The sequence below is a fragment of the Phalacrocorax aristotelis genome, chromosome 6, assembly GCF_949628215.1.
Source record: "Phalacrocorax aristotelis chromosome 6, bGulAri2.1, whole genome shotgun sequence".
In the NCBI taxonomy this organism is placed as follows: domain Eukaryota; kingdom Metazoa; phylum Chordata; class Aves; order Suliformes; family Phalacrocoracidae; genus Phalacrocorax; species Phalacrocorax aristotelis.
Genome location: NC_134281.1, coordinates 61,482,219 through 61,496,771, shown reverse-complemented (window position 1 = coordinate 61,496,771; position 14,553 = coordinate 61,482,219). Strand labels below are relative to the sequence as shown.

The 14,553-nt window shown below is 40.1% G+C and overlaps 1 protein-coding gene across 4 annotated transcripts in view; it reads left to right on the top strand.

Annotated features, from left to right (window-relative positions):
- Positions 1 to 14,553, top strand: part of COL11A1 (collagen type XI alpha 1 chain) — a 163,924-nt gene that overhangs the window by 23,406 nt on the left and 125,965 nt on the right. For all 4 annotated transcript variants that reach the window (XM_075098258.1, XM_075098259.1, XM_075098260.1 and 1 more), the window contains exon 4: positions 1,397 to 1,559. In XM_075098258.1, the coding sequence (XP_074954359.1) occupies positions 1,397 to 1,559 (163 nt within the window). The remainder of the gene's footprint in view (positions 1 to 1,396; positions 1,560 to 14,553) is intronic.

The following is a 14,553-nucleotide window of genomic DNA, read 5'->3' as shown; positions in this document are numbered from 1 at the left end:
ATCAAGATGAACTCGGTTTGGTACAATTTCCTGCAGTGAGACTATACAACAACTAAATCAGCTAGATTCAACCCTATCCACAGCGAGCTATGTTTTCATGCTTTCAGCTTCTAGGCTCTTTCAAAAGGTAGACCCACAGTTTTATCCTGACTCAGCAGTTTTCTGAAGGGTCTAGGACAACAATCTTCATCTCAAAATGAGATGTATTTAAAAAGTGTAAACAGTGTAATGTGCCTGAGGATGCATGGACAGTTTGCTTTTACAATGATAATGTTCAACTGTGTTCCAGAGAAAACATGGAATTAGAGTTCTGGCTCGGTGATACACTTCAGCAGTCAGATTCCATTAGCTCCGAGGTGTTCCTTTTGATATACAGATGCTCTCTGTAACAATGATCGAAGTTGTCTCTCTGATTTAGACAATCTTAGTGCCACAAATGCCAACTGAAATAGTTGGATTCCAGCCTTCCCCTTACCAGTCACTAATATGACATACTCTGACATTTTTTGCCCTAGTCTATCAAAGATTCTTTGATGTTTTGCTCCATGTTAGACTGCAGAGCGGCTTGCTCTTGCTCTTAGATATTTAAGTTGTCATAGCAGAGAGGCTCACTAAATTAACGCGGTCTATCATAATAATAAAGTCTCATAAAGAACATAGTGTAGTCGGGCAAATCGTACAAAACCTTATTCTCAAAAGTCTTTAAAATAAAGTCATTTGTGGGTATTCTGAATCACTTCATTCACTTTCTAGTGAATATTTATGTAGGCAGAGCTATTGTTGCAGGAATATTGGCAAGCGTTTGTAAGAATGTGTGTCTGGAAAAGCATCCGTGTTGGAACTGTTGTACATCTTTGAAAAATCTCTATAGCTATGGGATACATTCAAATAAGCAAAAGAACAGGGTAGAATTTTGGTGATTGATCACAGGAACAAATAGTAAAATGTAAATAACAAAGAATAAGCTGCTGGATTAAATACATTTGCACAAGTAATTCCTTGAGTAATTTGGAGAATCAAACACATTTATAAAAATAAATTCTGCTGTCATATCATTCAATCTAATAAAATGTAAACAGCGTGCTTGCTTCTAATTTGGGTTTACTGATGTTCGCTGGGTAAAGCTTCAGAGGTCAGCTTGAACTCCATCTTACATAGGATATCCACAACGAGCTACGGATCAGATTCCTTTGTACTAAGGGACAGAAGCTATATAGTGACTAGACAAAACACTGCGTGTGTTTGTGTATGTATGTAAGAAGGAAATAAATGGAGGTATTTAAAATTTCATTTTGACTTGATTGGTGCAAAATCTGTGATAAACTGTCTTAAGAACACAAGGACCTGGTTTTAAAAACATAAATTACAGCAGAATTATGTTTGGTTTTTTTAATAGGTGGCATCGAGTAGCTATTAGCGTGGAGAAAAAAAGTGTTACAATGATCGTTGACTGTAACAAAAAAACTACGAAACCACTTGAAAGAAGTGACAAAACAGTTGTGGACACCAATGGCATCACTGTCTTTGGAACCAGGATTCTGGACGAAGAAGTTTTTGAGGTAAAAATCCATACGGAACAAACGGGATTGGGCAATTTTTGTGTTGAGTGAAGTACTTAATGGAAATCAGAATAAATTTTTTAGGGCAGGAGCTGGTGTAGTGTAGAAATTTCGATTTATAGAACCTCTTAGGGTAGACTGAAATAAAAGAGAAGGTAAACCAGGGAAGTCTCTCATTGCTGGAAGATATGACACATTTTTCTGTTCTTTAGATTATGTTGTGTCTGGAAGGGGCTTGCTTTTTTTGTCTTTCTGCCTGATACTGAGGTACCTGAGATTTAGGAGAATTGACCTAGGAAAGTTGAGTAGCACACTACTGAATCATTTTAGTTTTGTCTCTCTTAAACATTTACAGATATTTGTGCATGCTAACAGTATTTGGGAGAGGGGGAGAAGGACCTGGAAAATTTTCTGTGTAATATGAATCCCTTATATTGTTTATCCCACTTACTACTCTTTCCAGTAACTGGAACATACTTTGGCAATAAGGACATATATGTTTCCATCATTTACTGGCCAAGAAGTACATATAGGAAGGGTAAAATGCCTCTAAGGAAGTATGTGACTGCCAATCTTGAGGCCTTTCAAGGTAGAATCCTTATGTCAACGATTATTTTTACAGACTAATAATGAAGCTTCTCTAAATCTACACTATTGAGTTTCTTTTATAATATTGTTGTACAATAGTCAGAACTGTAAAATTTAAATTAAAACTGAAAAATAAGGAAATACAGATCAGTAGTTAACTTCATCTACAGAACATCTGTGCTCCATAAATGTCCAGAGTTGTAATCCTAATTTAAGCAGAGCTTGAGAAGCTGTGTAGGTATCAAGAGAGGATATATGAATTTTGAGTGTAACATTGCGCCATTGTTATCTCTCATTTCCATGGGCATGATGGAAGACGAGACTCTTGAATGGGCAATTTCTGGGATGACTTAATGGGTCAACCAGTGCGATATGCTCGGTACACAGCCTATTTTACTTGTAGTCCCTAATACAGTTTGCATCTGAGGAATATTATTTTCCATTTGAAGATGAATTCCACAGATGCCTTATCTGGGGTGGGACAAGGATTTTTGGTCTCCACATGGGATAATTACTTTCAATTTTAATTAGTATTTCTCTCTTATGTCAGAAACCAAGTCTCACAGTATGTGTATTTGGTAATAAATTGTCAAAATATGTGCAATGTTTATATACATAAAAGAACTCAGCAAAAAAATGCAATAAAACTAGGTAAACTGATATTATGTTAGTGTTTTACAAGTGATTTTAGATCCTAATAGAAACCAAGACAACAGACCCTGGCTTGTTCTTGCAAGGTTTGTAACCACTTCAAAAGTTGTCAAGGAGGGAAGCGCACAATAACTAAACATTGGTGTTTAGTTTGTTTTACTCAGTGCAGCTGCTAAACAAAAAGCCCTGCCTGAAGTTTCAGAGGTGCTGAAATGATTGTACATAGCTGTTTGAAAATAAGTACAGTGGTTGATGATACGTGCATGAAGAGAGAGATTTACTCCTTTGCATTAAGTAACATGTTGAATAAAAGAGAAGCATGCTAGGGGCCTTTCATCTCCGAAGTTGTTGACTATTATGATACTGTATCTGTCCTCTATATTTTGAACGGTTTTAAATGTTAAATCCTCCAAAAAAATTTTGTTAGAGATTAAGACCATTCCCAAGGGCATACAGAGGAGATAGTAAAAAAAAAAACGATAATTCTGAAAATTTCCTGCTGTGTCACTCGTCTGTCACAAGGGTTATTAGCCACTTAGAGAGAAAGATGAAACTTTGAGTCATAACCAAGAGTAACTATTTTAAGGCAAAATAATTCCTACTCTAGCAGTTCCTCCTCAGTGATCGTTGCCTCCATCGGTACCTTTTGCAGTTGTATATACAATTCCCTCCACTCTTTCAATTTTCCCTCATCTCCAACCTAAACCTCCCCTGGCGCAGCTTGAGGCCGTTCCCTCTCGTCCTGTCCCTGGTGACCTGGGAGCAGAGACCAACCCCACCCCACTCCAGCCCCTCTCAGGCAGCTGCAGAGAGCGAGAAGGGCTCCCCTCAGCCTCCCCTTCTCCAGGCTAAACCCCCCCAGCTCCCTCAGCTGCCCCCCAGCACACTTGTGCTCCAGACCCTGCCCCAGCTCCGCTGCCCTTCTCTGGATATGCAAAGCAGTGGCGCAGCTGTCTGTTGTAGTAAATTTACAGGCTGAATCTTAATATTCAGCACTGAGAACAGCAACATTTTTACCATTTGTAATATCACTATACATTTCTATATCCCTTCAGTGATTATGTTTCCTTGCTTAACTGATTGCACCCTTTTCTCTTGCTTTAGTCCGAGAAATCAGTTACATTCTTGTAAGGCTGTTCTTGTAATTGCTGGGGACTTAGGTTTAGTCTGAAGTCTCTTATATTAGAAGCTTACAGTCGTGTCTTTTGGGATAGGTTTCTGCTTTCTCTTTTACTGTACAGCCACCGTGGCTACATTCATACCTATGTTCAGTTATTTGAATCTATAGCTAAAAATGTGCATTATGAAAATAGGCAATTAGAATGTCCCTCGAAGTTTAAACAAAGTACTGTGCCATATACGGTTTTAATGATGCGTCCATCAAAGTCTGGCCAAGCAAAACATAATCTAGTTTTTTGTCTCATGTTTTTTCACTCTCTAAACAAGATTTTTTGTTTCATTAACAAGACTTTATCCATCCTTAGCTACTGCTGTTACAATTTCTAAAGTCTGGGGCTGTTCCCTGAAATTTGTCTCCTGCTTGGGAATCTCCTGGCTGTGTCCTAAATGTTCTGTTTGTTTCATTCGTGGTAGCACAGAGTGGTGTTTGGTGGTTCCGTGGTTGTTCTTGGTAGTATTTCTGTGTTGTGAACCCTGCTGTATCTGGAGACCACAACAGGCACTGAAGAAACACATAACACAATGTGTCTTATTCTATGTGCAGAAAATACCAGAAATGAACTTACTTAACCATGACATTAGATTTAAGTGTTTAAGACTTAAAACTGTATAAGACAGACTTTCCGTATGACATTTGATGCCTTTATTGGCTTAAATGTAGGAAGCACATAAAAAGAAACACAGAAGTGTATAGTGACCTGTTAGAATTTACAGTATATTGTATCCATGCACCACAAAGTCTGTTTATCTTGGGTAATAATGATGGTTTTAGTCATAGTAGGCCATAGATAGTTCTGTCACTGGTGACTTGGGAGCATAGTCCAGCCCCCCCCTCAATCCAGCCCCTCTCGGGCAGCTGCAGAGAGCAAGAAGGGCTCCCCTCAGCCTCTTCTTCTCCAGGCTAAACCCCCCCAGCCCCCCCAGCCGCCCCCCAGCACACTTGTGCTCCAGACCCTGCCCCAGCCCCGCTGCCCTTCTCTGGACACGCTCCAGCCCCTCAGGGGCCTTCTTGTCCCGAGGGGCCCAAACCTGAGTCCAGCATTCGAGGTGGGGCCTCCCCAGGGCCGAGCACAGGGGCCCCATCCCTGCCCGGCTCCTGCTGGCCACACCAGTGCTGACACAAGCCCGGGGGCTGGTGGCCTCCTTGGCCACCCGGGCACTGCTGGCTCATGCCCAGCCGGCTGTCAGCCAGCACCCCCAGGGCCTTCTCCGCCGGGCACTTCCCAGCCCCTCTGCCCCAGGCCTGGAGCGTGGCCTGGGGTTGGTGTGACCCAAGGGCAGGACCCAGCCCTTGGCCTTGTTAAACCTCACACAACTGGCCTCGGCCCATGGATCCAGCCTATCCCGGTCCCTCTGCAGAGCCTTCCTGCCCTCGAGCAGATCAACACTCCCGCCCAGCTTGGTGTCATCTGCAAACTTAACTGAGGGCGCACTCCATCCCCTCGTCCAGATCATTGATAAAGATATTAAACAGAACTGGCCCCAACACTGAGCCCTGGGGAACCCTGCTCGTGACTGGCTGCCAACTGGATTTAACCCCATTCACCACAACTTTCTGGGCTTGGCCATCCAGCCAGTTTTTTATCCAGCTAGATTCATCACATGTACCTGTTCCCTTAGATAGTACATCTAACCCTCTGGGAGTTCTTCCATGAGTCAGAAATAGGTATTATTACATGACATTATCCTGACAACTGGATTGTGTCCTTGGAAAAAAGATTCACTACTTCAGTCATATTGCTCTAACGTATTTGCCTGGACCATTCATTTAGAATCCTCAGACAATGTTTGAATTAGATGTTTCTCTAATTCAAACATTCAATTTGAATGAAGAACATTCTTGAACTCAGAACGAGTCTGACACTCAGAACAAATACTGCTCCTGTGAGGAATATTTCAAAACTTATTTTAAAACAGTGTTACACTGCATTCAATCAGATATTCTTCTTTGTTTCTAACTGGATTATTTTAAATTTGTAATACAACAAAACGTAATGCAATTAAATTCTTGTCTATTTCCTTTTCTTTTTCTGTTCCTAATATTAACTTCTATTTTCTAGGCAGTTCTGCATTTGCTCTGATTCTGGCAGTCTGACTATTGTTAACCCAACGATTCGCTAGAGTACGCTGGGAAATTTTAAAAGCATGCATTTTAATCAGTTTGCCGTGACTACTTTGATATAACTTTCCTATTCCCTATTGATCCTATGATCAGTAATTTGTGAGTAAGTGAGTGTACTGGCTGTCCAGAGATCAGGTAGATCACCACTGAAAGAAGGAAAGGGCTGATTAGTGTTCCAAGAGCATGATAAACGACTACCTAATTTGCTCTTTTTGTATACTCAACAAACATAATGTTCCTTGGTAAGTTTACCTACTGGTACTAGAGCCAAGAGGCATTTGTTTAGCAGTGCTCTCAGAAAGATCTTTGGTTTAGCTTTACAAGCAAGAAAAAAAATTATATTAAGTAATTTCCAAATCTTGTGGGGGGGTTTGTGTGTTTTATATGAGGAAATTGTAATTTGGAGTTGCCTGTTGCCCATTCCTGAGTGTGAGTGCTAGTCTGAGATTTTATAACATGGTCCTCAGTTAATACGGAAATCAACATGTCGTCACAAATAGTCAAGATTTTGAATACAAGTGAGCATTAAGCATCAGGTGCATACAAGTGATTGAGAAGGAGGTGATAAGCCATGAACGTGTCTTAAAATAATAAAATTATGCTGTCTAGAAACTGTATTATTACTAACTGCCGAATCATGAGACCTTCATTTACACTGCTAAGCGCTTGCTTGCTGAAGTGGATCTGCTGCTGTCAGTGGGCCTAACTTGTAAATGCTTGTTTGTGAAAGACTGACACAGAATACCTCAAACTTCTACATGTGTCATTTGAAATTAATCTCTGCTCTGCTTTCAAATACATAGTGCAAGAAGGGCTGGTTTGTAAGTGCTTGCTGCAAAGGAAATTCCTACAACAGCATACAAAAATAAAGAAAAAAATAAATTAGATGTTGGTACATGGCACCCAGTAAGAGAGTTTTGAATTGTATCCACTGAAGTATGTTTGTAGCTTAAACGTTTGATAAATAACAGGGATCTTTTTATTCTTTGCCAGCTGTAAGGATTTGTCACTCCTCATTTAGTACTGTTGGTGAGAACAATGCAACAGGTTTTTATAATAAGCATTTTATAATAAGTTAATAACTAAGAGAGTCTTTATGCAGGTGTTTCCCTATAGAGACTTTTTTCCTTCAAAACTCCCCACATGTCAGACCAATACAATGATTTTTAGGCACTGTGCTGTGAGTATAACAAGATAAAACCTTGATGTATATAAGACTCTCATTCAAAGCCACTGAAAGCTTTAACTGCACACAGACTAAGATTAAATCATTGCACTAATCCTTGTTTATAAAGCCCTGTTCATGAGAAAAGCATTCATACGCTCATGTACAGCATAGGATTCCTTCAGATAGCGTGAGTGAGCAGGTGAAGATAGAGTGCTAGTGCCTTACTGTGGTTTCACTTGCAGATCCCTTCAGATGAGTAACCATGCCTCGAGTATCTGTAAGCATGGGAAGTCCAAGGTTGCAGGTGCGGGAAGGCCATCCCTCTGTGTTGTTACTCCGTGAAGAAGGTAGCAGTAGCAGAACGGGTAGAGCTTTTACTGACTGACCAAAATTGCTGTATGGCTAAAGCAGAATAAGGAAGCTGGCCCAAAGTCAGACTCCCCCAAAGGCGCGGAGTGTGAGTGATGTGTCATCAGTACCCTCTGTTTCGTGCTGTCCCGCTGAGCCGCGCTACTAGCTGGGGAGGCAGAGCCAAAATGATTCCCGTCATACGTCACCTTTAGTAATTGCTAGTGACTCACTAAATGTGTAGTGTCAGTCAGGCTAAAGTGTAATGTTTAATGTAACTGGGACAGGAACCAGAAAATGGAATTGGTTCCGGGCAAAAATATTTAGAAGCAACCTTCTAGCTGTCAACACCAGATGAGCGGCCAACTTCCAGCATTGGGAGGGAAAAAAACAACAAAAAAGTAAAAGCAAAACAAACGATTTTTCCATTTCCGAGGCACATAATAAAAACCCAGCATTTTTTACAAAAGCTTTCATTTGGCTTGTTTTGTTTTGCCTTGTTTTGCCTTTTTTTTTTTTAATCTGAAAGAAAGGTGATTTGGTGTTTTTGGCTTTTTTTTTTTAACAGTATTTCCAAACTTTTGCTTGATGAACAAAGGCAAATAATTCTGTCTTCCTTGTTTCCCTTCCTTAGTTTTGAAACCGGGGCGGGGAAGAGCGAAAATAAAGCAAAGCTCTGGTAATTTGTTGGAGTTCAAGCTTGTATTCAAGGAATATTCCCAAGAAACAAAGGCATGTTCATTTAACTAAACTGTTTGTACTTACGTTTAAAATTAACAACCTGGCCTCAAAAAATGCTGCCTGTTATATCAGCTCCAGTGAATTTTACAGATGGGATTTATTATCACCTCATTTAATATTGTGTGTAATACATTTAAGTTTTAAAGAACAGCTGTAAATGAGGTTTCAAAGGAAAATGACAGCGTAACAGATTTGCAGGTCTTTCATCAAGAAAATAGGATGTCCTGGGTCGTGTGTGTGTGTGTGTGACGTCCACGTGCTGTATGTACAGGCACTGGAATAAAATCTAGTCTCTCAGCTGACAATTGCGGTAGACTTTGGGCTGTGAACAGCTATGTTTTGAAGGCTAAAAATTATAACTGGTGTATCAACCTATTTCTTAACCAAGCTGCGTATATGCTACTATAACCGTGGAGTTTCAAAGAATCAAGGAGACATTGATTTCTATGGAAACTTTGACCTGTACAGAATCCTGCTTGCACAATTTATTGCTTTTACAGTGCTTCAGTCTGGCAGGCTCTAAATATCTTTCTCTAGCTATATTATGCAATGGGCCTGGGTTATGGAATATTATATTAAAGGCCCCTGGAATTCTTCAATCCCTGAAATTTTTGCAGGAAGATTAAATGAATTCTGCAGCAGGTTCTTCTAAATTCTATAGTAATAATATCCAGGCTGTCTAGACTTCTGTTCTTTGGAGTCTATAGTTGTGCTGTCACATAACTAATTAGAGAAAGTGGGCACATACACACAGGTTAGGGTTTCTGCTGATCTACTGAAGAGTCCACTCTGCAGTTCCTACGCTTTAGCCATCATTCATATGAAAATGAAGAATATTGGTGGTGTTCTCCTGAGTGGCTATAAGTGCCCAGCACTGATTTTGTTATGCTTTTATCACCACTTAGGTAGTCATCTTGAAAATCTAATTATCCTTGTAAGCCCATAAGAGGTACTCGTTTTATCCAGAATGTGAATCAGAAGGACGGTATTTTGCTAATACCAACCATCCCACTCGAGTTGTAGGAAGTCTTTCTGAACCTCAAATATATAAATTAGACATTTAGGTAATTGCTGCTTTATTTTTCGTTACTTTTTTGTCAAGCTGAAAAAGAACAATGAACTTTCTCCTGATGAAATAGTTCTAGAAAATTTCATTATTTTACAATAAGAAACTACAGCTTGAGTTCTCAGCTCTGGTCCAGTCACATTGTAAGTAGCATCCTAGTTATGCAACTACCAAGATCACTCGTTCTTTGAAAAATCTTTTTTTAAATGTTTAGAATAATTTGTGAAGTTTTATCCTGTGGAGAGGGTCTTGCAGAGCTTCTCAAGTAATGCTCACCTGCTCTCCCCTGGACAAAGGCCACTTCTGCCTGGCAGGGCTGTTGTTTTAGTAAGATTCGGGTGAAAGAGATCCCAAAAATCTGTTTCTGCAACTGAACAGTTTGATGTTCTTGTAGAACTAGGGAACTAGGCCATAAAATTTTAAATACTGGAAAACCCAGTAATTTCAGCACTGACTGCTTCACGGAGTGCCCTTACAGCCTTGCAGGAATCCATACTTTTGCCTTTTTAACGATGCTGGCAGGTGACAGTAGAGATGTCTTTTATTAGCGATAGAAACTTTTAGCTGATAATTAGACTGCAAATGGACTACTTTATGGTTGTACTTCTCTAACAGACCATATTTAGAAAGCATTAGTAAGACTACGTAGTTAAAAGGAAGAGAGAATGTTTCAAGAAGAGAGACAATATCTAAGACTTTTTACGTAGTCACAATTAAGTTACTAAGCAGCCATTAACATTTATTGCTTATAATGATAAAATAATTCATTCCTTACTTTCCAGGCCCTCAGTGATTTACCTCATTGAGAAAATCTGACACCATCTCTAACTGGAGTTTTTTCTTATTCCGATTTCTGCTGTGGAATCTAAGAAAAAGGCTCTAAAAAGGTGGAATCAAATATAGTGTCTGATTCCATGAGGCTAACTAAAGCAATAATTACATCAAGAGAAAGTCAGTAAAACTGGAAAGAGAACCTGGTAGTCTACTGCTTTCCTGCAAATCGGCTCTCCATTTTCTTTTTTTTGTTAGTCAACGCTTTATCTTTTCAGTGCTGCAAACTGTGTTCCTATCAAGAGGCTGTGTTTTCAGTGCAGATACCCCACCTTGTGCCTTACTACTTAGGGAGGTGTGTTTTTCAACAAATCCTGGAAGTGTACGTACACGTAAACGTTCTTATTCTAGAACGGCACTGTGGAGACCCACAGAGGAGCTTTCGACCACCCGATTCACCACACGCTTCTCGTTCTTAGCTGGGCTGTTCCTTGGTGTAGAACGATAACCTGAGTGGGGGGCCGGGCAGCTGTTCCAACAGGCGGGCATTCGACTCCTTTGAGCATGTTCCCGCGTAGCTCTGGAGCCTGGTTCTCCACATTTGCTGTGGCGTGGCCGCAGAGAAGCAAATGTTCCCTCAGATCGAATCAATTCCTTTTAATAGTCTTGGAGGATTCCGCAGAGAGTAGCTTATTTGGTAGAGCACCTTTTAGGACAATGCTACAGCAGTAACCCTTCTGTACCATGTTTTCATGCTAGGCATAACTGGTATTTTATGATTCTCAGGCAGCTTTTTTCATATAACCACGAGGCTGATTCAAAAGCCTCTGATTTTAATTATGAGCACGTTCCCAAAATAGAAATTAAAATGTTCATAGACTAACTTTTTTTGTTCCATATTGAGAGGAATTACTCAACTATGCATTGATTTTGTGCGTTATGTGCTGGCTTTGATTGACAACAACTTAGTGTGTATTTTGATCAAGTATTTATGATCCAAACTAAACATTAAGACTCCAAATTGATCCATTTTTCTTACAAGCGGTACTTGTATGCTTAATGTTAGGGATGCCTGAATACCTTGCTGGATGCCCCACTTCTCCTCTGGGCAGCTCAGGCGGAGACGTAACCCTCTGCTTTCTCATCCCTAATATGCAAGTAATGTTAAATGTCTGATAAACGCTGTTTAAAATACATTGTATTAAGTGTTATCCAGGATAAAAAAAATGTCATAAGGCAGCAGATTTTTCTTCTTAAGTGCTAAATAGGCTTTTAGCCCTTCTGAATGCAGGTTAAGCATGCACATTATTACAAGTAATAAGATGAGAAAGTGGCTTTGTAGATCTGATACCTCACCACAAGTTCTCTGCCTTCTACTGTCATCCCGCTTACCTTTGACATCAAATCATGGTGGAAGAGTGCCTCAGCAGAGACATCAAACATTTGACTTGTGCAACACACTGTATCGTCTATCAACTTTGTGAAGTTGATAGTCTTAGACTGCCAGTGCAGTCTTTCCCAACAGAGGTGGTCACGACAGTTTCCCAGGGAAGGAAACAGAACCAATCTATAGAGAAGGCTGCCTCTCGTACTTCTCTCTTGTCTTTCTGCACTTTTCAGAGGACTTCAAGGATGGTCAGGTGTAACTGTAAACTCTGCACTGTTCTGTCTCCTTCCCCAGCTTGTTGTCCCTCTCTTGCTTCCATAATTCTATCCTGGGAGACTTCCCTCTTCCCTGCAATTTTCAAATAAGAATGACATTATGCACATTTGCATATATGTTTAGATACCTCAGCGTCGTTTTAGAGACCAACTATTAGAATTGTTAATAACCCATTACTCCATTTATCCATATTTTCATTCAAATTTCTTGGGACTTGTGATGGTAGTGCCTAATTTATGACTCCAGGTCATGAAGTATGGCCTGATTAAGTATATGTAGTTTATTTGCAAACAACTTTATAAAATTCCATTTCGGTCTCACAAAGTCAAGCAGCTAAAATCAAAGAATGTGTTTGTGAAGGCTGAAGTCGTCCTGTGAAAAATTCTCAAAGAGAGACAGTGTAGATTTCTCCAACAAATACCTTAGAGCGATAACTATATCGCAATAATGTATGGGGAATTGCATGTGCTGAGGTGATTGACCTGATCCGAAATGAAAGCTCTTCGCCGACGAGTGAAACAGTGCTGCCAGTATGTCACGTACAAATACTCGAAGAAGCCATTTAATTAGCAAAGGCAAAAATATAAAAACAAGAAATAGAAAAAGGAAAACAATAATTTACTGGAAATATTTTTATAGCAGATGTTGAAGGAAAGAGAGGAAAATTAACATTTGAGGTGCCAAATGTAAAATTAATCAATTCCTCAACAAACTTCTGGCACGTGAACAGCCAGTAGCAGTTTATGTGTACTGCGGAAGATACCTGCGAGGATGCAAGACAGGCAGACAGGCAGGGCTGGCAAGTACAGTCAATGGATCAGGAACAGCTTTAACCAATTTGGGGACATCTAAGCCAAGTGGTAACAGCATGCCCAGTGCTTCTTGCGAACACACGGTCCGGCAAAACCCAGTGCCAAAATTCCGTGACATTCAAGACCAGCACACAGCAAGCTCCACGATACTGGCTGTGCTGCCCCACCTGGGTTCTCTTAGCTCATCACAGTAAGCAGCAGGGGTTTCGGGAGCAGTTCTGGCATTGCTCCCGCCAGCTGGCACGCTGTGTACGTGGTGAGCTGTGTGGGCGTCCCAGAAACCTGTGTATGTTCAGGGGCGTACAGCGAGACAATAACCTGAGCTCAACAGGGTAAGGGCAGGGGTTCTGCACCTCCAGCTCTAATGGTTGCTCCAAGAGAGTTACCTCTTTTGTCTTTCAGTTGCTAATTCTCTAACCTATTCCTCTGCTCCCCTTCCTTTTAATTTGGCTGGTGAAAGAGGAAGGGCCAAGCACTTCAGAAACGCTTTGCTGGAGGTGGGGGATGCGTAGCCCAGGCTGACGATGGCTGTACAAGGCCTCTCAGAGCACTCAAACTCTTGAGGGAGTCACATAAGGAATGAAGGGGGGAATCTCTCTGTATGTCGAGCAGGTTTTGTAGGAAGGTGTCCAAATCAGGAAGCATTAGTGAGCTAAGGAAAATAAAAGAGGCAGTCCAGAACCACTAGCAGGGCAACCTCCAGTATTTCTGGAAGCTTAAAAAATATATATATTCCAACTGTAAATTAGACACACACATGAGTCTGTGGAGTAAAAAGAGTTAAGAGTATTGTAAAAAAACAGATTTGCAATGTGTAGCAATTATGTGCTAAGTATTTTGTATTTTACATTAAATTAATAAAAATATTGTAGAACTAGGGAAATTGCAGAAAGTTGTTAGATTTTTTTCAGTTTGAGGGTTTTTGCTTCTTTCTGTGATTTTTCTTTTTGAAAGGAAAGAGCATTACAAATTATTCATTACTATTTTAAAATATTCTCCAATTTCGTTAATTTGTTAAAGGCTACTCATTACTAGATACAAAGCAAATTTGGAAATATGGAGATAATTGTGAATTTTCCCAGCTGTACATTCCATCAGTCATGATGTTTTCTCTTTAAAGACAAAACATGCACAGTTATTCCTTTGCCCCCATTTTTCATAAAAACAACAACAAAAAAATTACATTAGATATATATAAAATCTTAAAAATCCCCGCTTCGGGGAAATAGGGAGAGGTTGAAATTAATGGGTTTTGACCAAGAACATGTGCCAATTTTCAACCACCTCATTTTTATGACAGCAGAAGAAGCTCCTGAACGAGGAAATTTATAGTGGAAACGTTGGCAGGAATTTACCTAACGCTGTTTAAATGGCACCACTATGTTAAGAAGTGCACTGGATACCGGACAGCTTTCTGTGGAGAACGATAAACATACCAGGTCTCTGTAGGGAATCTCAGCAGAGCCTTTTTCATTACCCAGAATAGTGGGTCTTTTTACTGTGATGTTGTTTTTACACAAGATACACGGGAATAGAGATGAAAATAACATTCGTTAGCTGCTAAAATTTTTATTTCAACATATTCTATAGCGTGTGTTTACACGGTGCTTACTTAATTATTTTTTTTTCCAATAGCTGTGGTTCTGGTATAGTCTTTTTTGTTTTATTTTATTTCCCCCCTTCTTTGAGAGTACAGATGTGATGCAAACCCTCAGAATTATACTGTTGATCACTTGCATGCTGAGCTGCATGCTGGTAATAGGAAGTGCCCTGAATTAAATCTTAGGAATTTAGGCTGGTTCCCAGTGAAGAAGTAAACAAACAGCATGAGAATGACAGAGCAGGAGTTACACCTTCCCACCCTCTCCTTTCCAAACCAGACAGT